At 39.6% G+C, this 25163-nt stretch overlaps 3 protein-coding genes across 5 annotated transcripts in view; all 3 read left to right on the forward strand.

The window, feature by feature from the left end:
* The window catches only part of pld6 (phospholipase D family, member 6), a 10252-nt gene extending 3577 nt beyond the window's left edge, over nt 1-6675 (forward strand). For all 3 annotated transcript variants that reach the window (XM_050044864.1, XM_050044863.1, XM_050044865.1), the window contains exons 2-4: nt 1593-1774; nt 2274-2503; nt 5298-6675. In XM_050044864.1, the coding sequence (XP_049900821.1) occupies nt 1596-1774; nt 2274-2503; nt 5298-5566 (678 nt within the window). In that variant the 5' untranslated portion in view covers nt 1593-1595 and the 3' untranslated portion in view covers nt 5567-6675. The remainder of the gene's footprint in view (nt 1-1592; nt 1775-2273; nt 2504-5297) is intronic.
* A 1178-nt stretch (nt 6676-7853) lies between these two features.
* On the forward strand, nt 7854-17558 carry rab3da (RAB3D, member RAS oncogene family, a). Its single transcript, XM_050045346.1, has 5 exons — nt 7854-8004; nt 11391-11624; nt 14809-14927; nt 16300-16424; nt 16543-17558. The coding sequence occupies exons 2-5, from the start codon at nt 11391-11393 to the stop codon at nt 16731-16733; spliced, it is 669 nt and encodes a 222-aa protein (XP_049901303.1). The 5' UTR covers nt 7854-8004; the 3' UTR covers nt 16734-17558.
* Nucleotides 17559-17922: 364 nt separating this feature from the next.
* Nucleotides 17923-24549, forward strand: LOC126390774 (tetraspanin-1-like). Its single transcript, XM_050045223.1, has 8 exons — nt 17923-18065; nt 19707-19789; nt 21415-21630; nt 22219-22293; nt 22422-22529; nt 22625-22768; nt 22876-22968; nt 24039-24549. Exons 2-8 carry the CDS (start codon nt 19733-19735, stop codon nt 24093-24095), a joined length of 750 nt encoding a protein of 249 aa, XP_049901180.1. The 5' UTR covers nt 17923-18065; nt 19707-19732; the 3' UTR covers nt 24096-24549.
* The last annotated feature ends 614 nt before the right edge of the window (nt 24550-25163 follow it).

Here is a 25163-nt window from a genome sequence, read left to right on the forward strand (position 1 = left end):
GCTGGGACAATGCCGTCCACACAGAAATTAATGTAGTCTGTAATGCACTCAGTAAGCCCATCAATGTCCTCTCTATGTGGCTCACAGAGTACATTCCAGTCAGTCACCTCAAAACAGCCCTGCAGTGCCTCATAGCAGTCCTCTGACCATGTCCTCACTGTCTTTGTGGTCACAGGCAGCCTCTTAACAGGCAGCCTCTTAACAGATAACAGGCAGTTATCTTAGAGCTAGAATTACTTGTTACTTTACGAATACACTGATCAGTCACAACATTGAAACCACAGTGCTTAACATTGATCATTTCATCACAATGCAATGTTCTGATGGGAAACCTTGGGCACAGGTTGTGTACAGGTGCTTCACCCACCCACACACTGTTGCAGACCAAGCACATCCCCTCATGGCAACTGCACTCCCTAGTGGCAGTGCTCCCCCCTCCCAAGAAGACAATGTGCCATGCCACACTTCAAAAAACTTCTAAGCAATGGCCTGTGGAATGTGACAAAAAGCTCAAGGCCTTGATATGGCCTTCAGATTCCCCAGATCCCAAACTGATCGTGGTGGTACCAGACCTCAAAACCCATAGGACTTAGAGGATTTGCTGCCAACATCCTGGTGCCAGACTCCACAGGTGACCCCCAGAGCTCCTGTGTCCATGTCTCGACAGGTCAGGGCCAAGTCTGATCAAACACAGCCCCATTGTGGATCGGGGGATACCTCTGGGATACTGTCATAACCCAAGAATGCTCGATCAGATTGGGATCTGGGGATCTGGAGGCCATATCAAGGCCTTTAGCTCTTTGTCACATTCCTCTGGCCATTCATGAGCAGTCTTTGCGGTGTGGCATGGTGCATTGTCTTGCTGGGCGCAGAGGGGGGCCGGGCCTTTTTGTGGGCAACAGTGCTAACGTTAATCGCTTCTCTAGCCAGCGGTTTTAAATGTTTTGACTGTATATACATATATGTAAATTAAATGAAACTGAAAGGGATGACCATTCTGCCCAACGCATGCTTTGACCTTAATAGTTTAGGTACATTTTGCTAATACTTTTGTACTTTTATGTAAGAGAAATATTGAGTGTAGGACTTTAACATTTAACAGAGTGTTTTTACTGAGTAGTATTAGTACTTTTACTTAAGTGAATGGTATGAGTACTTCTCCTTTGACTAACTAAATACCACAAAAGAAAGTGAATACTTCATGTTCTGTCTTTGATACACATGACTGTACAGTTCCAATTATTTTTCATCTTCGACTAATCTGCTTATTATTTTCTTGATTTGGTTTTTCATTTTTTTCCTATAAAATGTCAGAAAACTGTGTTTGATGCCCATTATGATTTCCCAAAGCAGCATCCTGATACAGACTACAACACAATACACAGACTAATGGATTGGTCAATTTGCTTCAGCACTGCAAAACACATATGCAAAACAGATGGTATAATCATAATTTACTGTTTGATACCTGCATGAAAATGTCTAAAATCATTTAAGACAAGATTGCAAAAACATTTTATGGTCATACAAAGTTTAGAAACGTTGCATTTTTACGATATGTTAGGTTCCTTAAACACTGATTTGCTATGTAGTAAATGTCAGTGATGTGGACGGTGAAGGTGGTCGGCCTGGGTGCGGTGGCCCTCTCTCTAAGTGTGGAGCTGCTTTGCTGGCTCGTCCGTCGCCTCAGACCTGGAAGAACCCTCAATGAGGTCCTCTTCTTTCCCTCAGAGATGGCCTGTGTGGAGCATATCTTCTCTCCCTCGTTGCCTCAGTAGGTGGAACTTAATCTCTGAATTGAGTAAAAGGAAGCTATATATGATTTACACTGTATCACTGTCAAGTGTTGTGATAATGGCCACTATCGCAAAAATTCATAGCCCCTAGATGCTTTCAGTAAGTGGATTTAGTCCGTGCGATTGCTATTCGTCATTCCAATCGTTTTTCTCTTAATAGGACTATTATTTTACCTGCTGAATACATTTCCCCACAAAGAATTAGATCTAGAAAACCAAATTTAAACAAAAGTATGATCTATCTGCATTTGCAAGTATTTGCATTTTTTGCCAGCTTGAAAACTGTTCTTCTGTTCTTGCTAAATAGAGCTATTGTAACCTGACAGTTTGGGGAAGAAGTATATGACTTAGGTAGGAAGTGTAGTATATAAACTGGGAAAAAAAGCATATAGGATATTTAGCATACCCTATGGAAGATCAGCAGATGATACAATAAGTAGGCACAACCTTATTTTCTCTTGTTTTCGGGTCTTCCAGGTCCTGTTGCTGCCCGTTGCCTCATGGCATAGAGACCTCTTTCTCCCGTCTTCTTCGCCACATCCTGTCTGCTTCCTCCTCTTTGGACTTGTGTATCTTTGCCTTCTCCAACATGGACCTGTGCAGGGCTGTGCTGGCGCTGCATAGCAGAGGAGTCACCATCCGAGTCCTCACTGACAAGCAATACACTGCCATCTCTGGCTCCCAGATAGGTGTCCTCCGCAAGGCTGGTAAGAGAAACAGACCTGTTTAATTTTAAATCATTGTGAAGTATATGTCTTCATGCTGTGTGACTGTAACAGTCTGAGTTTGTCTGCTTCTTGTTTATTTGTTTCTTGTGTGTAAACACCAAGGAGCATGCTGGAAATAAGTATTTTACTTTAGCATGTCATCCTTTGGATTACTGTCTTATCGTCTTTCAGAAATCAATCAATCAATCAATCAAAGTCATTGTGATGAAGTACAGTGCCAAAACAATTGATAAACACAGGCCTGGGGAGTCATATTTAGCCCTCCTAGAAATATTATTTGTCACAAAGGTCACACTGACCTCTGTGGGGTCATTTTTTGGACAAACTTCACTTGAAATACGGGAAGGATGACTCTGGTCTTACTCAATAAAAGGCGCTCCCTCTGTGTTCTCGGACTATCAGTGTCATTGTCAGTAAGTCCCACAGGGGCCCCTTAGTGGTGAATAGAGAGATGAGAGGAACTGTCCAGGTAAATGAAGGTTTCCACTACGAGCCCTTCCATGAGTCAGAGTAATCACACTCTGAAAGCTCTGAAAGATTTTGTGTCATGTGTCAGACTCACGATGTCTCACTTTCTCTCTCAGCCTTCTGCATTCAATAAATTACTGCCACTGTATATTGTTAAGTAAGAATTAAGTAAGTAAGAAATTGGCGACGAGACAGCAAATTTCATTAGGCAAAGTGTTTCTGAGTGTTTGTGTGTGTTGACTGCGAACCTTGTGAGAACCACTTTGGCGAAAGGGAAAATCAAGTCCTCTTTTCATACTGTATCTGTTTTGTCTGCATAAACCTTTTTATCTTCAAGTAACTGAATGTGTCTGCCTGGCACCTAAGCACAGTGCTTTGGATTAGTTTGCTGTCACTGGCTTGGGTAGTCCAAACATTTTCCTCAGGAGGGAAATATTAACTGATGCACACAGCTCTGAAAGGGCAGGATGAAATTATCTGAAAGGGACATCTTCTGGACTGTCTGTGTCCTGGGGTCAAAACTGGAAAGACATCAAACTTTAATTGCCAGTTGTGTTTACTCTTTCCCGTCGTTTCTGGCTCTTTTCACTTTCATCTGAAAATATTCTTAAAAGCCAAAAAGGCATTTACACAGAGCATTTTGGAGGGGTCAAGGGGACATGTTTCCTGGTGGAGAAATGGACTCTTAAAAACACATTTCTTATAATTGTTTTTCATTTCCTTTAAAGTGGCATGCACTTACCCTTTCAAGAGAGAATTTGCATGTCTAATCTCTATCAAAAAATTACTGGCCACCAGGGTGATGCAAAGTGAAATCAAAAACTCTACCAAAGTACTGCTTCTGTCTAAGTTAGTTTCCATTCTACACAACTGAAGAGAAGCAGTTTCTGTACAACAGATTTAAAAAGCATTTAGTCTTCATACTATAGCCCTATTCCTTATTAGAATCAATATTATTATTTTTGATTTAATGCACGATTGGTTTATGTGAAATAGCTACTGCAGATATTTTTAATGTTAATTTTTAGTAGCAATCTTAGAGATAGAATGAGAGTAGAAAGGACATTGAATCGTGTCCTTTGGCCATTTGATTAACACAAAAGAAACTAGCAATTTATCTTTAGTTGTTATGGTGACAGCACATGTCAGTGGGGCCAAAATGTGTACCACCAATAGTTTGAGAACGCTGTTTTAGCCTATTCTTACACCTATTTTCTCTTTCAACTAGAAAAACACAGCTGTACACCAATCCAAGTTTCTGTCCTTCACCGAACTGAGACAAACGTTAGCTTCACCGAACTGAGACAAACGTTAGCTTAATTGCCTTGTTAATTCATCATAAAACAGGCTTCATTCAAATTCGACAGAAACTAAATAAGATTCACCAAAACTGTCTTAGTTAGTCTTATTAGTCATTAAGGTAATCACTCGACCATTCCCACAATCACCAGCTCTGGTTTGGGTTCACCTCAGTAAATTTGCAACTTGCCTCAAATCAGCTTGTTTATACAGAGGTTAGCCTACTACAACGGTTGCAGTGGCAACGGTGCACACAATATTGGTCGCCCCTCTAACCATCCAGCTATGTTGTATTTATTGGAATGTCTGCTCTACTCTCATTCTATTTCTATGGTTTTAATACTCAGAAGTACTGTAACGTTAACAGGAAATGCAGAACTTTTGGGGTTTCAGAAGCTGATAGCCAGTGATAAGTAAGTAATCATAATTAGCATACATGTGTGAATTAAATATAAAGGCCTACGTTTGAAATTGTTTTTCAAATTTGATAGCTCCGTCTCCGGTTTCTCTATCCAAACATTTTTTTTCTGCTCAGTCTGGATGAGAAAAAAAGAATAAGTGTCTTGTGATTTTATGGAGAGGATGAAAACATTCATGTGACCTTAAATGTCAAGTCCTGAGTGTTGTAAGCTTTTGATGTAATGATGCAGTGGATAGTGTTGAATAGTCGATGTAGTGAAAGTGCTGAGGTTTAGATGTATATATATTACCCTTCTGTGTTACAGCTCCACAGGTCAGGTCAGGGCAGGTGAGCACAGTCCATTTAAAAACTCTTCTATTGGTGTTTCAATCGTAGAGGAGCTCCAAGGAACAAAGAGCAGGACATACTTCTGCTTTATGTATTCACACAAAGCACCTTATGTAGTAATCAGCATCTCCACAGCTTCATTAATATCCATTGTGCACAACCCAGAACTACATAGCAGATAGTGGAGAAGATCAATACATCTCTAAGGCACTGAAGAATACTCTCAACCCTCCTCCCTGTCTACACTCTGCTTCCCAGGGATCTGTGTGCGGTGCGACGTGGGCTCCGATTACATGCATCACAAGTTTGCAGTGGTGGACGGCAGGCTGCTCATCACCGGCTCCCTCAACTGGACGCTGACAGCAGTGCAGAGCAACATGGAGAACATCCTCATCACCGAGGAGCCAGACCTGGTGCGACCCTTCATGGAGGAGTTCCACAAGTTGTGGGGGCAAAACGATCGAGCTCGATACCTCCACTCAAGTGCCCAAAAACCTGCTAACATCACCATCAGAATCAGTGACTGATTAGCCAGGATTAATAGTGAGTCAGAGCTCATCCAGCCTTTGAGGTAGAAGGTATGCGTGATGAAACGGTTCAGTCAGACATTATTTTATCTTGTTTCTTCTCAAGTTTTGATTCTGCTACTTCTGGCTGTGGCTGTGAAGGACTGTAAGTGACAATGTTATCGTTCAAGATGCTGGAAGTTTGACGGCAGTTTTATTTTTAAATGTGTCCCAGAAAACATGTCTGATTTACCAGGCTGAGTTTGCATTTAAGAGTTCCCGTTTGATTCAGGTTTCTTACATTTACTATTTGGCACTGGTCTAAGATGAAGATGATATCCACAACATAGATGTGTTTGAGAGAATGCCTCTGTTTGTGTTGGGTAAGAATATTTCTTTATTCTTTAAATTCAAGTTTATGTTTGTTATATTGTGTCAAATACTGTTGCTTTATTTTAAAGATCTCCACCAAGGTGTTCAAATTAATCTTCTTTCATCGTGGTAATTTTGTAATCAATAATCCATTATACATTTTCTCCCTTGGAACTAAAGGGATTAGTTTAATTCCTTTATTTAAAAACCCCTCCACAGTTCACCTTGTGTCTAACTGCACACTAAATTACACTGTCTGTAAAAAATCCAGTGTATAGTTTAGGGTATGCTACTGCAGTCTCAGGGAAGATGTTTGCCAAGCACCAATAAAAACCCTCTTTCACACTGCTGTTCTGGCAGGTCTGTTGCATCACTGCCCTGAGGCTGTAGTTTTTCTCTTGCTCCAACATGATTTAGCCTGTCTCAAATTCACAGTAAGGCCTTACAGCATAAAAACACGCCAGTTTTCTCAATGATTCAGAATACCATCTTTTGAGGTTTGCAAACCCGAGGAGAGCTGATCTGGTTTGGACATGCTTATTGTGCCTTGGTGCATGACTCCACTGCATTGCTCACAGTCAGGATAATGATTGTCGATAAAGGCCAGGGCTGCTTGGGTTTGTCTGATTCAAGACTTGTAATATTTCAACGATTTACATTTTGAAGTTTAGCGTATTAAATGGGAATGTTAGACTTTACAAATCAGCTGCTCTATTTCATCCACGGTATTAAAGTGACCGATTAAACTGAGAGGTCATGAGGTTGGGTGCGTTTCTAGTGCGTAATGCGTGCGCCATTCATTCAACAGTTTACATCAGGGCTGCCTGAAGTTTACTATTGAAACTGCATCAGTTACCAGCCAATAATACAGGAAATGTGGTGATTTTACCTTCAAATTAAAAGTTTGACAGGACAAAGGCTCATGGAAAATCTGTCAGTATAGTACCTTACTACTTACGTTAAAAAAGAAATAGTTAATTATCAATCAATTGGTGTATTTCCAGATTTTTTCAGTAACGATATTGGTAACTGATGAATTATAAAGTAATTTATCAAGCAAAAAAGCCCAACATTTGAAATTTCCAGCTACTTGAAAGCAAACCATTGCTGCATGCCTTTGTTGTATGTCATTTTACTTGAATATCTTTGGGGGGTTTAAACGGTTGGTCAAAAGAAGCAATTTAAAGATGTTACCTTGGAGTTTTTCACTAGTTTCTCACAATTGTAATCTCAACAGTTAGTTAGGTTGATTTGCACACGTGTGTTAAAAAGACAGTGGGAATTTGAAAGTTTGAACATTGTGCAAAAGAGGTTAGAAGCCAAAATGGCTTATGAAGATACCTCCCATATGATATGACAATTATCATACATAAGAAAAGATTAAACAAAAAAAAAAAGATGGAATAATTTATCAAAGTTTCAAGACTAAATTAATAGAAATGTGCATATTACAATAAAGTTTATATATACATGTTGAGATGCATTACAAAGGAAGAGGTGAAGTATTTAAATCTTTGCAAAGTTGAGTCCTTTTCGGATGTTTTTTCTTAATCAATTCAACTCAGAAATCGTAATATTAATGGGTAAGGAAATGATTATTAGTCACAGCTCTATATATTAATTATCCCTGAGATATCATAGCCTAGTATACATAAAAGGTACTGCACTGTAGTATCAACACTTAACAAAATTTCAAAGGAGGATGAAAAGCATCAGCCACTATTTAGTGCTGAATATTGCAATATGCATGCAGAATGCAAAGTTTGCTCCAAAGTTACTCAAACAAATAACTCCAATAAGTTTGCACTTGCATAGATGTCAAACACGGTTTTCATTTTTAAATTTGAAAAAAAGTAAGATTTTATTTTGAAAGTCATCACCGGAAGTACCGTGTATATATCCCGGCTGTCTTGACGCCGTTTACACGGTGGGTGTCCCGGTGACAGGCACACGCACAGCCTGGAGATCCGGGAGCGGAGCGGCGGAATTGGAGCGGCCGACAGCAGTGCACGCCCATCGGCTTCCAGGTGCAGGAGACAGACCGTGGAGAAGGACGGAGGAGACAGACTTATAAACTAACATCTAAGGTAAGTTAACATTCACACAGTTGTCAGTAACGGCTGAGGGTTTGTTTTAATGGCATCAGTTTGTAACGTTAGTTGAGCTACTGTTACCGTATGGTGGGGCAGTGTAGGCAAATTAGGTAAACGTTACGTTAACTGTTAGTGCAGGGTCACCGTACATCTCACAGAACTTTTATATCTGTGTTTGGAGCATATCAGGCTGGTCTGTGTGGGAATAACTACACTGAGTCTGAAGTGTCAACAAGTGTCATGACCCCATGTGTCCTCATGCAAACATCAGCCTGGTTTTGCTAAGTGCGCACCCCAGTTCCATTCTTTGACTACTTCAGACTGGACGTCAACATCTGCCGTAAAGTCATATTTTGTATGATGACGCAGTTGCTTTTACGCAAGACACCCAGTTTTCCTCTGTCTCAGTTAAAGCACAGTGCGTTACAAACCTCCACACAGCAGTTTGAACGTCTTTTCCCACTCGTGTATGCGCATGCGTTGATATTAGTGTTTTGCTGAGTGTGTACAGCAGCAGCAGCACGCAGGCCAGTCCCGCTTTATGGTCTTGGAAGTGGTAATGCTGAGCTGGTCTCCAGAGTGATCTCAGCAATCAGGGAGGAGTACAGGACTCAGCTCAGCCTCTCTGAAAGAGGAGGGTGTGTGGAGGATGTGTGGATGAATGGATGGTTCAGCCTCCTTGTGATGCAGAAAGATGGAGGAAGGAGAGAGTGTTGGGTGGGAGGGGGGAGATACGGATGGATGATGACAGGAGGGATGCATAGATGGATGAAAATGAAAGAGATTTAAGGAAGATAAATGGCCGTGCGAGGGTGTTAGTGTGTGTTTAAACGGGAGCATGAGCAGGTCGATGGATGGTCAGATGGATGATGGATGAAATATACAGGGAGGGGAGGGGAATCTATTGCCCTCCTCGCCCACGCTCAGCATCCACTGATGCTATAAGTTTTGCAGTGTGAGTGTGTGTGACAAATGGACAGAGAGCGAGCAGTGTGGGTGACTGATAGAGGAAGAAACAGTGGAGGGAGCACGCCCTGGTTGTGATTCATAGCACAGAGATGAGAGCTAAGAGGGATGAGGGGTGGGGAGGAAGATAGACCATTTTTAAAACAGCACTTCCATTTACCAGCATCAACATCTGCTCAGCTATTAGTGCGAATGACTTTCAGGCATGTGAGTGTGAATTCTCAAATAGCTGAGATTCCTCACCCTGACATTCGAACACACAAGTACTGTCTGACCACATCACTGTCCCAGACATCCCCCAGTCTTTAAGTAAGCCAGTATCAGCCAGGGAGGTGGGCGCTGGGGCCGATCATACTCATTACTCATGTTAAATGCTAACTCCAGGATGTTTTATTAGCTGCATGATCTTACCAGCAAAGGGGATTTATCAGCTAAACACATAGTTGACATACTTGTTGCATGTTGCAAATAGTTATAGTTCTATAATAATCTGGGGTAACCCTGGACTTTTCCAGAGCTAATACTAATCCCATTTCTGCTTCACTTTTTCAGTTGTCATCACTTAAACAATTTAAATAAAATAAACATTTGCCTCACTAATGAGATTCATACATTTGTTAATAGTTTGACACGGATGTGATTTCCCACATTGCATTTAGTTCTTAATAACCACTTTATGTAACAACACTGTATTCATTTCATTAGAGCTGCAACAATTAGTCGATTGAAAGAAATTAATCGCCAACTATATCGATTATTAATTATTTCAGTCCATAGACTGTTAAAATAATGGACATAGTTACCGTGATGTCACCCATTGGTTTGTGGATTCTCCTTTTGAAGCCTCGAGTTTGGCATTTCGGCCGTTTCCATCATGGGTTTTTGGAGCCAGAAGTGACCGTATTTGGGCGAGAGGCAGGTGCTGTTGCATTGTGGTTATGCGTAACTTTAATTATGCGTTAATTATGCGTAACTTTAAGCCTTAATGAAATGTAAAAGGCTGAGTTATAAACAAATCTGTGGGTACTGACAGACTTCTGGAGCCAGCCTCAAGTGGCCATTACAGGAACTGCAGTTTTTGGCACTTAACATGTTGGCTTCATTTTTAGCCCCAGTTGTTGCAGCTTGTTTCAGTCCTGTTTTTAAGCAAAAATGTCAAACATTTGCTCGTTCCAGCTTCTTAAATATGAAGATTTGCTGATTTTCTTTGTCATTTATAATAGAAAATGAAGAGTCTTTGGGTTTTGGACTGTTGGTTGGACAAAAGAAGCAATTTAAAGACTCCACTTTGGGCTCTGAGAAATTGTGATGACTATTTTTCACTTTTTTGACATTTTATAGATTAAATGATTTATCATGAAAATAATCAGCAATAAAGATAATTGTTAGTTGCAGCAGTACATTGTATAGACTTCCTTGATAAAAATCTCTGTTGGATGAAATCATTGCTGGAATGAATAAATGCATTGGAAACTGTCATGACAGTGTACGGATCTTTTGTCTGATTTCTCCATCATAGCCATCTTTTGTTGGGCCTTTCAACTCTTTATTGGATTCATATTTTCTATTAGGGATGCGACAAAAGATTTTTTTTCATCAATTTATCTGCAGATTATTGTCTTGATCATTTGATTGATCACTTTGTCTATGAAATATCAGAAATTTTGTGAAAAATTCCCATCACAATATCCAAAAGCCTGAGTTCATGTCATCAAAGTGCCTGCTTTCTCTGACTGTTGTCCAGCATCCAAAGATATTTAATTGACAATCTCATGAGGCAAAAGAAAAGAGGCATATCCTCACAACTTAAAAACTGGTGGCTGTTGCCAGAGGTATTATGTTTTCCTGTTGTCTGTCCATCCCATTCTTGTGAATGGTATATCTGAAGAATGCCTGGAGTGAGTTTCTTGAAATTTGGCACAAACTTCCCAATGGACTCAACGATGAAGTAATAAGATTTTGGTTGTCAGAAGTCAAGGTCCATGGGACCTCAGAACATATTTTTGGCCATAACTCAATAATTCATACACTAATTATGGCAAACTGTCACACAAATGTCTAATAGCACAAATGATGAAGTGATGACATTTTATCTCCCAAAGGTCAAATTCACTGTGACATCACAGTATTCTGCAGAAACACTTGCCATTATTTTACGTCAGGTCAGAAGGGGAGACATTTGGTCTGATACTTAATTGGTGGCACTAATCTTGGGTGCAACATCCATATTTGAAGCATTATCAACGGTTATTGCTACATATGAGTGTGAACAGACATGGATGTAAACTGTGACTGTAACTGTAACCTAACTGGTGTGCAGAGCCATACAACCGCAAGGTGGTAATTCTAGTTTCTAAAAGAGTTTCGCAGTCTGACAGATCATCCCTCTCCTCTTGTCCTCCTTCATTTGATAGATGGCACTAGCCAGAGATCCAGGGGCGGGCCCGGAGCAGAGGGATGCAGCCGACCAAAACTTTGACTACATGTTTAAGCTGCTGATCATCGGCAACAGCAGCGTGGGAAAGACATCCTTCCTATTCCGGTTTGCCGATGACTCCTTCACTTCAGCCTTTGTTAGCACAGTGGGCATCGACTTCAAAGTGAAGACCATCTACAGGAACGACAAGAGGGTCAAACTTCAGATCTGGGTAAGTTGAAAAAATACACATTGATCTTTGAAATATGCTAAAAAATAATTCATGTACAGTTTTCATGCTGGTGTGAGATGTAATATGGGGAAATATAACACAAACAAGTATGTTTTAAAGATGTATTGAATTTACACTCTGTGTTCCGAATGCCTTTAATAAAGGTGAAAAATTAGGTGTAGAGCTTTTCACATTTGTACTTTTTATAGATATTTTCTTTCCATGGACTAACTAAGAGCTGGAAAGAGAAAACTAAAAGAGATGGCGTATTGCAGCAGAAAGAAAAGAAAGATAGCCATAAACAAAAGTTATTTGTAACACTGTCAAATGACATTATTATTCTGAAACTTAAGTGATGTACAGTAACGCTCCCACGTGCCAAAAGTTAGAATAATGTTAGATGTAAAGGTTTTATGAAAGCACCTACACTTTAAAGGTTTGTTTCCACTCTTGAAGAGCTCTAAAGTGATACTTTATAGACAAAGCTATGTGGCACCCTCAGTTAATTGTAGTTTAAAGCATGGCAGATTATTTTGGCATGAAAAAGAATCTCAAAGCAAAGCTAATTAAAAAATCCTTCACTTTCTTTCACCTTCCTGCTTTCAAACTGTTTACCGTCGTCACATGCACATAGTCTGGTTTCTCCTCTGCAGCAGGAAGAAAGGGTGGAAGTCTGGCAGATAAGGCCAGTACAAACTGATAGATGTTTACTCAGTGCAGAGGCAGAGAAGTAAAAGCTGGCAGACTGTGTTACAGTTCGACTAGATTTAACTCTAATTAATCTGGCACATAAAAAGTTTAGAGTGCTGTGTGTAAAAACCTAATGTCTGTTGTCTTTCTTTACCACTTTGATTGTGATATTTTTTGTGACGCTACTTACGGCAGTTGCTTTGTTTTTTAAACTGACACCAGAAATGGCGGACTGCCTGGGAAAGTTATAATTAGTCACCTTGTGTGGCCTTTGGTTTATATACTCCTAAGCTAATTTACATTTCTGCACCTTTAGCAGTTAACCCGCGGCTAGTTCTAGAGTACGAAAGTCATATATTTGCAAACGTACACTTTAGGAATGATGTGGGTCACTGACAGTGGGTGACAAAACTAATATTTTTGCATCAAATATGTTGCTATTTGCAAATCCTGACTGTCGATATGACTTAATTTATGTCGCTGCAGACTTTTACTGGAATTGTAATGTTTGCAGAATTGAAACAACACACATGTAGAAACCATGATGTATGAAAAATGTCCATTTAAACCCAGATTTATTTAATTGTTTCCAAGTGGGTTGGTACAGAATGGTACCTTTCCCATTCATTATAAGGGATTTTTTTTCATTTATATAATGGTCTTTAACAAAACTAATTTACCACAAATATAATTCATCACCAAATGAATGAAAATGTGCAAAAGAAATGTAATTACTTTGCAGATTTTACAGATGTTGTCATGTAAAAGTGTTAAGGAAGGAACAACATCCTTCATTGGTCAAATGGCCCAAATTGACCCAATCAGGATTTCACTCAACTGTAATGAATCATAGAATTATTATCTCACAATGGTGCCCAAGTATTGTGGAAGTAAATGAGACAGTAGGGTATCAAACTCCAAAACCCAACACACTGATTATTATTCAGTTCTATGAGGATAAAGAAAAGAACCAAATGTCTCTGCATTTTCTGCCTTTTGACAAAAACAAGACTGCGAAGAGCAGAAATTTCCCTAATTACGTTAGTTAATAGGATTAAGAGTGTAGTTAGCTGGCAGCAGAGGCGTCAGTTTAGAAAGAGCTGTGACACTCACATCATTAAGGTCTATAGAGCTCCTAATAATTTCCAGGAGAATGCTCAGAAAGCGTTTTCATTCCCCACAGCAGATAAAAAATGACACTGTACAGAGCAAACAGCCTCGACAGACACTATATCAGCAAAATTGAGTATAAAACGCTGCAGTCTCTTTAATGTCAGAGCTGTAATTTACTTGAGGTAATTAACGGCAGTTACCTGGGGTTGAGAGGTTCTAAAATACAGCCTCAAAGTAATGCAGAGTGAATAGTGCTTTTGAAAGCGTTGTTGCACAACACAGACTGTTTATCCTCACCCTGTTCCCTAGTTTGCCCTCTTACACGCTGCTGCCTGTCACGGATGTGGCGTAAACTAATTTCTCACACTCCGGAGTTAATGACAGTTGATGTTTAACATCGTCCCCAGACGGCAGGGTTCATGAAAGATGCATGGGTTTGAGCTGCCGGAGCTGAATGTGCTTACTGCGCAGACTGACACCCAGGACAGATCTATTACTGAATGTTAGTGGAAGGCGAGGACTCACCCGCAGTACTCCTGTTAGATGAAAGTAATACATCTTTTTTTTTTTTTTTTTCTTTTAGCTTAATGTATTCAGCAGAGAGGGCCCTCTCTGCTCTGCTTAACAATGATACAGTTGCATACTTTTACACAGGGAAGGTGCCAAGTAAAATGTTATTGGCTGGTGAGCAACTTGAATGGGTTTGAATGGGTTTCATGGGGGCATTAAAACAAGCTCAACTCATTTTGTAAAACTCTGCACCAGTGTTGAGCATAAAGGGCTTTAAGATGGTGGTAACATCTCATGCTGTGACTCCCACAGTATGGTCTCTGTGACATATAGGCTACTGTAAAAACCTCCATCTTCAGAGTGCATAGGTTTAATATTGTACATGACAGCTGCTGGCTGTTCATTTGAACATTTAACATTTAATCCTATAAGATTAAAGAGTTAAAGTCTTATTTCTTATTTCTAGTTTTAACATATTGGCATTAGAGTTATCATTTGTTTTGCTGCAGCCAAACAAGAGCATAAAGAAGACAAATGACCTCTTTAGAACTCATATTTGTTCCTAAAGGCACAGCAAAGACGCAGAGAGCAGATCCTGGTATATTTACAGGGTGTGGCAACATCAACACATGACGGAAGAGATTAGCTTCTGTTCCAAGAGAGTTAATGATTCACAAAGTTAACTATGTGTTTCCCTCCCCCAGGGTTCTCTTTGTATTTTCATTTAAGGAATGGGTTTAGTTTTTAAGGATTATTCTCTGTGTGTTGGAATATTGTCTGCCAGTCACCCAGCCTTCAACATCAGACACCCCCTCACTTCCCCCTTGAGACTGAAGACCCAGAATCTCACAGTTGTGTTTTGTGTTTACAGGACACCGCAGGGCAGGAGCGCTACCGGACCATCACCACAGCTTACTACAGAGGAGCCATGGGCTTCCTGTTGATGTATGATATCACAAGCCAGGAGTCATTCTGTGCTGTTCAGGACTGGTGGGTAGACCTTCAGATGTAATGTCCTACCATTTCACCAAGGTGTATATCTGTATGTGTGTGTTATCCAACAGGTGAAGGCATGTGTGAAGCTACAGTGTGTGTGTGTGTGTTGTCCCGTGGCATTTGATTGTGTGGAGTTTTTCATGACCTGGAGGCGCTCTGCCCTTTTGCTATGTGTTTGATACACAAAACAAAACTTGAGGGGAATTTGTTGCATTGCTGCAGTAGCAGGATACAGCAAAGAAAAGCAGCATATCATCATAGACACAGAAAGAAAGTTTTTCATATACACAACTGACAATTTAACTCCAGTCACTGTGAAATATTTACTTAAGTATAAAAAGCTATGGATAGCCGCATGGAAACCCTGCAAAATAACAGCAGTAGTAGCATTAGTAATTCTTGGGGTTAAACTGCAGCAAATGAAAACATGTATAAACATGATTTTGTTGTAACTCACAGCTCTATTTTTATCCCTATGCACAGACATTACTTCATTTTTAAAACAGTGGTAGAAGAGGCATTCATATCTTTTACTGAAGTAACATTAGAAATACCACTCTGAAAATACTCTGATGCAAGTATAAGCCCTGCAATCAAAATGACCCAAGTACAAACGTTTTATCAGCAAAACATACTTAAGTATCATAAGGTAAAGTACTCATTAGGCAGAATGGCCACTTTCAGAATGTTTTTTTATTCGACAATAGGCCCCTGGGCACAGATATGCAAAGGGGCCCCACCACCTCCCCTACATAGGAGGTAGACACACAAACTTTGTAGTCATTTTGCATCTTTTTGTGGCTTTGTGTCTCTTTGTATGTGTTGATTTGGCATGTGACATCTTGCAAATGAAGGTCATGAAGGGCCCTGACACTTTCGGCCCCCAGGCCTGTGCCCGGTAGGCTCATTCAGTAATCCACCCATGATTATATACGTCTTATTATTGGAATATTATTACTAATGCATTAACTAGTAATCAGCATTTTAATGTCACAGCTGGCTGAGGTGGAGTTATAAGTTGATGCGTTTTGTATCTAAATATATGTACAATGTAACTAGTAACTTTACCTTTCAGATAAATGTAGTGGACTAACAAGTGCAATACTTCCCTCTGAAATGTTGTGGAGAAAAATGTAGCATAAAATTGAAATACTCAAGTAAAGTGCAAGACCTTTAAAACCATACTTAACCAGCAGTAGTTGAGTAAATGTGCTTTCCACCGCTGTCTTTAAACAAACCTCAGTTATTAACAACGAACACTTTAAATGTCAGAAATACATACACCAATAAATTTCCTCAGTGTTGCCTCAGTGTTGGAGGTCATACAGTTTCATAGCTGTGAGAATGTTGTGTTGGTGTTTCCCAGGGCAACCCAGATCAAGACGTACTCATGGGGCAACGCTCAAGTTGTGCTGGTAGGCAATAAGCTGGATTTGGAAGAGGACAGGCAGGTCCCCACTGAAGATGCCCAAAGACTGGCTACAGAGCTCGGTTAGCTCACACACCCAATTACACACACACACACTTTTATTGCATGCTCAGCAAGAAACCACAAGACAAACATTAATTAATAATCACTCACAGTCCTGTCTCTCTTCACTCTCTCCAGGCTTCCAGTTCTTTGAGGCCAGTGCCAAAGACAACGTCAACGTGAAGCAGGTTTTTGACAAACTGGTGGATGTCATCTGCGAGAAGATGAACGAGAGCGTCAACGGTGATGCCAGTCCATTGTCGGCCAATCACAAGGAGGCAGGCCTGAACGAGACACCCCGCAGCAGCCCGGGAGGCTGTGCGTGTTGATAGTTGGCAGTGGAAATTCATAGAAAGCGGGTTTCATGGTCACACATGCACACACACACACACACACACACAGATTATCTGAATTGTCAAAAACCTATCATTGTGAATGTACTTATTCATGTTACTTCAACACTATCATGGATGCCTTGCTCTCCTTTTTTTCATTTTATCTTTTCACAACTTGGTGACGAGTCCAGCTTCATCGTGATTCAAATGTGACTGTTACACTGAGATGCCAAAGAGCTGCATTGAGCAGCTGTGCCTTTTGTCCGACACCTCTGCACAGTGGGTGAACAGCACCTGTTGCAGGTGAGGATGTGAATGAAAGGCAAAAGCCAAAATTCAGCACGGCATGGGGATCACTGTGATTTACTTTTGTCATGCTGCCCCCTTGTGGGTGTTGCATGAAAATACATCACTGTGACTCATTACCGCACACTGTGTATCCTGTGAACTTCTGATCCTGCTGAGGAAGAAGGCTCACTAACTGTTATGTACAAAGTCAGACATACCTGAAGGTTGAAGTCAAACATACCTGAAAGGTGCTGTGTCATTCCAAGTCTATGTGCCCAGTCCAGACTTGTTATTACTGAGGGATGTTCTCATTTGCTTTAATTTATATTTTTCTGTTTTTATTTTCTGTTTGTACCTTCAATGGTTAATGCTAGTTATTTCCTTTGCCAGGTTAATGTGTCTCTAAAAGTTGAGATTAAAAGATGTGGATCTATACATTATGTCTGTTGGCTTTCATTTGAAGTAATTACATGTTGTTTTTCTGTATTAAACACTTAGAAATAATAGGAAAAGTTTGTTAGTTCTCTTCAAGTTTTCAGGCAGTGTTGACATTAGTAATTAGTCATTATACAAGGAAATCAATCATGTCATACATTTCATCCCCAAAGTGTTTTTCCATTCATTAGAAAATGAAACATTCATCAAGTTTGTGTTCATTTCCAGCATTAAATTATTTAATTCCTCTTTTTGAAATGGTGTTATGAGTTATGTGTCAAATTTAAGAAATCATTAATGAAGTTCAATATGATTATTTTAAGCATGAATTGATCATAAAGTTTCTGGTCATAAAGTTTCTGCTCTATTTTGGAGAGGGACTTTGGTCAGCAGGAAATGTCGCTTACCCGAAAGCAAAGTCGGTGACGTGTGGGGCATGAACTCTCTTTCCCTTGTGTGTGTGTGTGCGTTAGCGTGAGAGTGTGTGAGAGTGTGAGAGTGTGAGTGAAACTTGCGAGAAGATAAAGGGGCCTGTGAAAGCGTTGTTGAGCAGACACTCCTGACTGATCAGACCTCAGCGGACAGACGGACAGAACAGCACAGGTATTTGCTCCATGCTTTTTCATATTTTTAGTTAAAATATTTTCCAATTGTATGATCAACAATGAGAAATGTTTATTTTGAATATAAAACCACCTAAAAACACATTATCATGAATTAACATATGATGTGATCTGGTGTGTTTTTGCCTGAGAGAACTTTTCATTTACCTGCCATAAAGATAATGAAACAAAAGGGTGATGTATGGTGATGTACTATGATAATTGATGTTCTCATATTTCTCTCATAATCAAAGGTTTACCTCCCAAAGCAAGGTACTTTGTTACCTGATGTCTATTGCTCAGTTATGTCTAAGTAGTTTTAATTTGGTTAAAGTTATTTTCATATTTGAGTAGGTTTACTTGTAATAATTAAACTTTACTATAATGACCATAAGACTGAATAAGCCAAGTCTCAACCAACTGAGTCATCTTAAACACTATATATAAAACCAAAGAACTCTACACAGCAGGAAACAGGAAACTAGTTACTTCAGCTGTTACATTTCTAGTAACAGAGCTGATGTAGGAAACTTAAAATGTTCTCAGACTTTTTAGGTTGTGTTAAAAATTATTTGTCCTGTTTTGCGGCCTCAGGGCTTCCATAAAATGTATCCAAATAAACAACCTGTGATTGTGCTGGTGCTGGGCAAGCATTTTATTGCCTCTTATAAACAAGGTAACAGGTGCCAAGTTTCCTACTAAATATTACAGTCAAAGCTGCAATAAGGAAGAGACGCTAAATGAACGGTAACTATAAAAGTGAGCTCATTTCTCTGATACAGAGAAGAGACGGAAACAAAGTTGTGCAAGATTAGGGATAAGGGTGTTTGTGTGTTTTATGGCTCTTCTGGGCTGCTTGCTGTGGGACTACCAATAAACTGATAAGATACCTCAACTTTACCATTAATGACAAACACATCCAAGGACAAGTGATTAATTGGAGCCCTATTATGACCCACTTACATGGCACCTTTAAAACATGTAGAACATGAATTTTATGGCATACTGCATTTCAAGTTGTGAAGACATTTAAGAGTGAAGAAAAAGACCGTTGCAGTCTTAACTGATGTAGATATGGGTCACAATTTGATGGTAAAATTGATGGAAAGTGCAGCAAAACTATAAAACTTCTTGCACAGTTTTACAATGAAGAGTACAAAAGTTCAGAGCTGTGAGGAAGTAAATTTTCTCTCTGTACACAGATGGCGACGTGTTCAAAGAGGAAACCCACAAATGTGCCATGTGACTCAGATGTGTGCTTTGTAGTCCTTAACATAACTTGCAGGCAAGGCAAAATAAAGTGTGGATATAAACAAGCACTTTATCTCACACATTAACTGAAACTGTGGATGACATCAGCATGAAAATCTTGCCACATTTAGAGGCGATTGAGACCCCTTCTGTTTTCCTGCCAGTTACTGTGGTTAATGTTTAACCAAAGCAAATGTCATCTGACCCATGTTGGTGCTCACTTGTGTTGTAATCCATCCTCATAACATTGATTTTCCTACATGTAAGGTAAAATGCAAAGTTGGGCTTAACTAAAATCCCCTAAGAGATAATGAGGAAGTATTACCAATTATATGAACATTTAGTTATCAGCTCAACTAACAAGCTGTTTTGTTCTCCTTTTTTTTAACAGTGTGAAGAGAAGAAAAAAAAGCCAAGATGTGTTGCTCCAGCTTTCTCAAAATTATGATGTTTATCTTCAATGGCGGCATCTTTGTAAGTTGGAAAAAATAAAACTACTTATTTTTCTGCTTCTGCTGTCCTGCTCTATTCATGTTGGCCTGGTCACATAAATAATAATGTATCACAGGGTGCAAGCTATTCCTGTTGGCTTTGTATAAAATGCTTCTTTGCAGCTAAACCAGCTGTGCACTTCCTTTATTCAGGGCTGTCTGAAGGTAAATCCAGCACCTCAAGAGTTAACTAACAGCTCACTAATAGAGTCTCTACTGGTTGTCTAGCAACCAACAAGACTCCAGGAAGTCATCGCACCCAGACAAGAAATAGCCCAGCACATAACCAAGCCCTCAGAAACAGCGGCATGCGTTGAAGACAATTTTACAAAGTGGCTGAATGTAGAATTACAATATCCGGGCTGCCCACATGATGCAATGATACCAGGCACCCAGGAGGTGCACACTGGGCTTTGAAGCCAATTTCTGTAGTGGCCAAACAGTGGCACTGCAATTTCCAGGGTCCATCACCTGATGCCATTGGGCCCAAAAAGAGTTAATCCCATAGATTTACACTGGGAAAGAGACATCTTTTTTTAAGCGTCACAACCCCCACAAAATGATTCATTCCACTATCAAAATTTTATCCATTCAGTCCAATGACTGAATAAATCTAAAAGAGCCACAAGATTTAATTATTTTATCACCATTGAAGTTAGCGGAGCCCTTAACCAGAAGTCAGCTGCTTGGCGGGCAGAGGTTAGCTGCTCGGCCGCCCTCGGCTGCACTCAGCCAATCTCAGCAGACATAAGTCTCTAGTACGTCTGCTCTATGGGCCCAGTGATGCAGTAGCAGCACTGATCATCTGGGTAATTTCATACTGCGGACATAGAGCAATTTTGGCTTCATGCACCACTGAGCAAGTATAACAGAAATTGACAGAGCCCTGCTGCCAACGTTGTATCCAGGACTCTTAATACATCCATGAATGGGAGCCAAAAAGACTTTTTCCCCATAAATTTTTGAGGGTCACAACTCTCGCAAAAACATTCGTCTCACTATCGGGACCATTAGGTCCAATAACATTTCAAAGTAATGATTAAATCAAGTTAGCGGAGCGCTTAACTGAAAATTGTCCCACTGAGCAACTTGAATGAACGGGGGCCTGCCTCCAACGCTGTATCCAGGTCTCTTCATAAATCCATGTAGGCTTCAGAGCCCACTATAAAACCACCACTTTGTTCCTTTTGATAGAGCAAGGCTAGCTGTTTGCCCTGCCTCCAGTCTTTATGCTAAGCTAAGCTAACAGCAGCTAGCTGTAGGTTCATATTTACATACAAACATGAGGGTGGTATCAATCTTCTCATCTCATGTTTGGCAAGTGAATAAACACAATCTGAAAAATGTTTAAGTATTGTTTCAAAAGAACATGGCTGAACTCCTGACTATGGTACTGTTATGGTACAACTTAACGTTTTTTAGGTTTCTTTGCTATTGCTTTTGCCTGATTATAAAGAATTGCAACTCCTTTTAGCGTGTCGCTCCTGTCTGTGCTGTATCTTTTCAGTATTTCATCATAAGGTTATTTCTTCATGCTTTAATGCCACATCCTTGCATTCTCTCTCTGATTTACCCTGTTTCTCCGCCCTTTCCTCACCCATCATGCAGGTGGCAGGTGCAGCCGTCCTGGGAGTGGGAGTGTGGGTGAAAGTGGACAGTGGTTCTCTGCTGGGTTTACTGGATAATGTGGAGGGCACTCCATCTGGGTTGTCCCAGCTGGTCTACGTCAGCTACCTGCTCATGGCAGTGGGTGGCGTGCTGTTGGTCATTGGCTTCCTGGGCTGCTGCGGAGCTGTCAAGGAGAGCCGGTGTATGCTGCTGACGGTGAGCCATGTTTGCCATGGGACTGAGGGAATTCATTAAAAAGAAAAGTAGAAAAATTTGTAGAAAGAAGTTATAGACAACATATCTGGTCTTTTCATTTTGAAGATGGAAAACATTCTCTTTAAGACCTTTTTACTTAAAACATAATGGACCCCAATTAAATTAAATTAAATAATCTGATTTAAGATTTAATTAAATTCTCACTCGTGGTAGTTTGAGGTCTGCTCAAAGCGATATAAACCTCATTTTGAAATAAAGGGCAGAGAACTACCTGTATATCTGAGACTTTTTGGATATTAAATGTGAATTCTCATAACTGTAAATGTTGAAATGTTTATATATTTATTGTTTATTTATTTCACCAGAGAAATCTCGAAGAATGCCTTCACATTCAGTCCTAGTATGAATGTGCTGGCTCTGAGAGGAAGCTGTTAAATATTTTAGCATGTAGCTTTAGGTTTGTTGCCTTTCAGCTATCTTAATATCTGCTTAAATGCTCTGGGTTTTATGGATACACAATGCTGCTACCAGACAAATGTTTTACAGTGAGAGTTTTACAGTATCATTTATCATTTCCTCCCCAATTAGTTCTTCAGCATTGTGCTGATTATCTTCATCATCGAGGTTGCAGGAGCTGTGGTGCTGCTCGTCTTCCAGGATTTGGTAAGTGACTCTCACAGGATCTTCTCAGCAATAACTTCCAGTGCAGAGATTAAAATATTGTTTAAAAACCCTTAGGAATGTTCATAAAAATTGATTGAGTGCAATGACTTCCAACCTGTCCTTCTCAGGCTGATCAGCTTCTTGAAGGTCTGGAGGATGAAGTTATAACAAGCATTAGAAAAGACTATGGAAGTAAGGAAAGTCTGACCTCTCTCTGGAATGGCACCATGGATCAGGTACCGTATTTCTAAAGTCTCAAGATATTCATTTGATGCAACTTTTGAGACAAAAGCAATGGCTCTGGGATTAACACTTTGTGGTTTCATTCTAGTTTAAATGCTGTGGATTCAAGAACTACACAGACTTTAATGGCTCCCCGTTTTACCTGGACCATGAAGGAGATGTTTATCCACCCACATGTTGCAATGCAACCATCACTGTGGGAGTGTGCAATAGAAACGAAGCAAGTCTTTCGGTACGAGACTACGTTTACTTTTGGTTTAACATGTTAGCAACAAAACCATTGGGATGAAGTGCAACAGTCGTTCCTTCTCTCTGCTAAAACATGATGTTTCTCTTCAGGAGGTTGATGGCTGCTTTGTCAAGCTGCTGCAGCTGATAGAGGACAACGCTGTGATCGTTGCAGGTGTGGCGCTTGGAATCGCTGCTCTTGAGGTATGAATATCACAGCCATTTTCTAAGCCACCAGTTTGAAAGAGTGCTGTGTACTTTACAGATGCTTCACAGAGTGGTATTTGAATGATATATATATTAAATTTGTCATTACCAGCCTCAAAAACTTTGTTATTACTTTGTTACTACTTTGTTGTTAACTATGTTAGCGTCACAATTGTGCAAGATGTAGTTACAAACTTATACAGGTGTGTACAGTAGTTGAGATCAAACTGAAGGCCAAGTTTGATGGTGGTTGTGGTCTGAGCAAGGTGGCTAGAAGTAGAGGGTTTGGAAGTAGGGAAGGGATCATACACACTTTACGCCCCTGGACTACATTTGTTTTAAGTCACAAATTGCTGTTGTTTGACTTCGTTACCCATAATGACATATACTATAATGATATTTGTTTAAAAAACTTGTCTGTAGACACATTATGACCTTCAAATTGTCTTAAATAGCTATTTGTATAGTAACAGTTTATTAAATGACAATGTTTGCAGCTCCTCTTGGCTTCTTTTAGCTGTATAGGGAGTTTTAGCTCATTGTTTAGGTGTCGCAACTTTGCTGTTTTGGTTCACTCTCATAGTGTTGTTTTCAGACACAGCAGGCTGTAAAAAATGACTGAACACTATCTGCTCAGCACCAAACAGCAGACAGACACAGTTAGTGATTAGTGAGACAGATATTTCCCTCAGGAGTTGGTAAACAGAGTTAAATTGAAAGTGAATATTGGACTTTACAGTACATTCATCAGTTGGCCAGAAACACAATTCCAAGTGACTGATGTTGTTGTGTAACAGCTGGATGGGTAAAGTTCCCATGTTCACAATATCAACTGAAAAGGTGATTATACATGTATAAATGTTGAGTACACATGTTGATTCCATTACCACCAAGATGCCAAGCAATCATTGTTATTGCAAGTTTAACTATTGCAGGACTTAGTTAAGGCTATAGCCTAAGACAGTATATATCCTTCAGAACTTCTCAGCTTGTACAGTTCATATAGCCTGTATCTCAGATCTTTACACCGTGTTTAGATCATTGTTGATGAACTCTTGTCTTTACAGATTGCTGCCATGGTGGTTTCACTGGTTCTCTACAATCAGATTGGCAGCAAGGCATGATGATTCCTGTTTGGCATGAGACGACAACATTATGTTTGTAATTGGTGGAGAAATTTTATTTGTAAGCAGTTTTCTATGTTTAAAGTTTTGTTTTGATTTAAACTTGACAGTTTGTTAGACAGACACACTTTTAATGCTCTACAAGTGTCGAGCATTAAAATCAAAGATGGAGATGTGGTCAATAGATCTAATATATGTTCTTATTTTCAAAACTATATGTACACATTTATACTGTGATTTATTTATGTTTTAAGAATGGCTGACACTCTATGTGCTGATACATATAGCTAGTAATATGTGATGATGTACATGGAAGAGAGGTTCTGCATGTAGGTTGCGTCAGTTGTTTTTGTCCTTCACATTCACTGCAAGCTGTAATATAATGAATTTATTTTTGTATGTTTGATTATGTTGAAATAATAAATATCACAATCTTGCCTTCTTCTTTGATTTACACATGGATTCTGGTCTTCTTTGGCATATTTATGTCATAATATATATTTGCATGGTTGTCAGTAAAACCATGTGAGAGGATAATTGTTAATTTATCACTTATATAATATGGATTCTTAACTAAACAAAGCATGAACAAACAACTGAAGCACCATGAGAATCTTAAATGCACTGAGCAATTTCCCGCCAGTGTTTTTATGGGTTTATCTGATCCCACACAAGAAAAGCAATTCTCTTATCATTATTATTGAAGATAAGCATACAACAATCACAAGCTATCACGCCACTAGAAAATGTATATCAACAACAAGGATAAAAGTGCTTTCACTCTCTAGCTTCAATCATGATAGTATTATATTAACCCATACCACAAGTGGCAAGAAACAGAGAGAACACTGGCGAGTATTTCAGACAGCTACAAACTTTTAACAAACTGCTAAACTCTTTAAAGCAGCTTAAATCAATGTTTTTATATTAACAATGGATCACACGACTTATTGTATATGAAAAGGGTCACTGGTAATGATGAACTCACACATAATTATCTCTCGGCTGCAGTTCCCATGTGTGTTTCACTTTTTTTTTTGGGTTTCAGGCCTGCAACTTTATTGTGTT

The sequence above is a fragment of the Epinephelus moara genome, chromosome 5 (assembly GCF_006386435.1).
Source record: "Epinephelus moara isolate mb chromosome 5, YSFRI_EMoa_1.0, whole genome shotgun sequence".
In the NCBI taxonomy this organism is placed as follows: Eukaryota; Metazoa; Chordata; class Actinopteri; order Perciformes; family Serranidae; genus Epinephelus; species Epinephelus moara.

Bases quoted from the DNA above. Each gene is read 5' to 3' on its own strand.
- rab3da (XM_050045346.1), top strand. From the start codon at position 11,391: ATGGCACTAGCCAGAGATCCAGGGGCGGGCCCGGAGCAGAGGGATGCA. The intron at 14,928-16,299 runs GTGGGTAGACCT...GGTGTTTCCCAG, and splicing joins TTCTGTGCTGTTCAGGACTG to GGCAACCCAGATCAAGACGT. The intron at 16,425-16,542 runs GTTAGCTCACAC...CACTCTCTCCAG, and splicing joins AAGACTGGCTACAGAGCTCG to GCTTCCAGTTCTTTGAGGCC.
- LOC126390774 (XM_050045223.1), top strand. From the start codon at position 19,733: ATGTGTTGCTCCAGCTTTCTCAAAATTATGATGTTTATCTTCAATGGC. The intron at 22,294-22,421 runs GTAAGTGACTCT...TGTCCTTCTCAG, and splicing joins TGCTCGTCTTCCAGGATTTG to GCTGATCAGCTTCTTGAAGG. The intron at 22,769-22,875 runs GTACGAGACTAC...GTTTCTCTTCAG, and splicing joins GAAACGAAGCAAGTCTTTCG to GAGGTTGATGGCTGCTTTGT.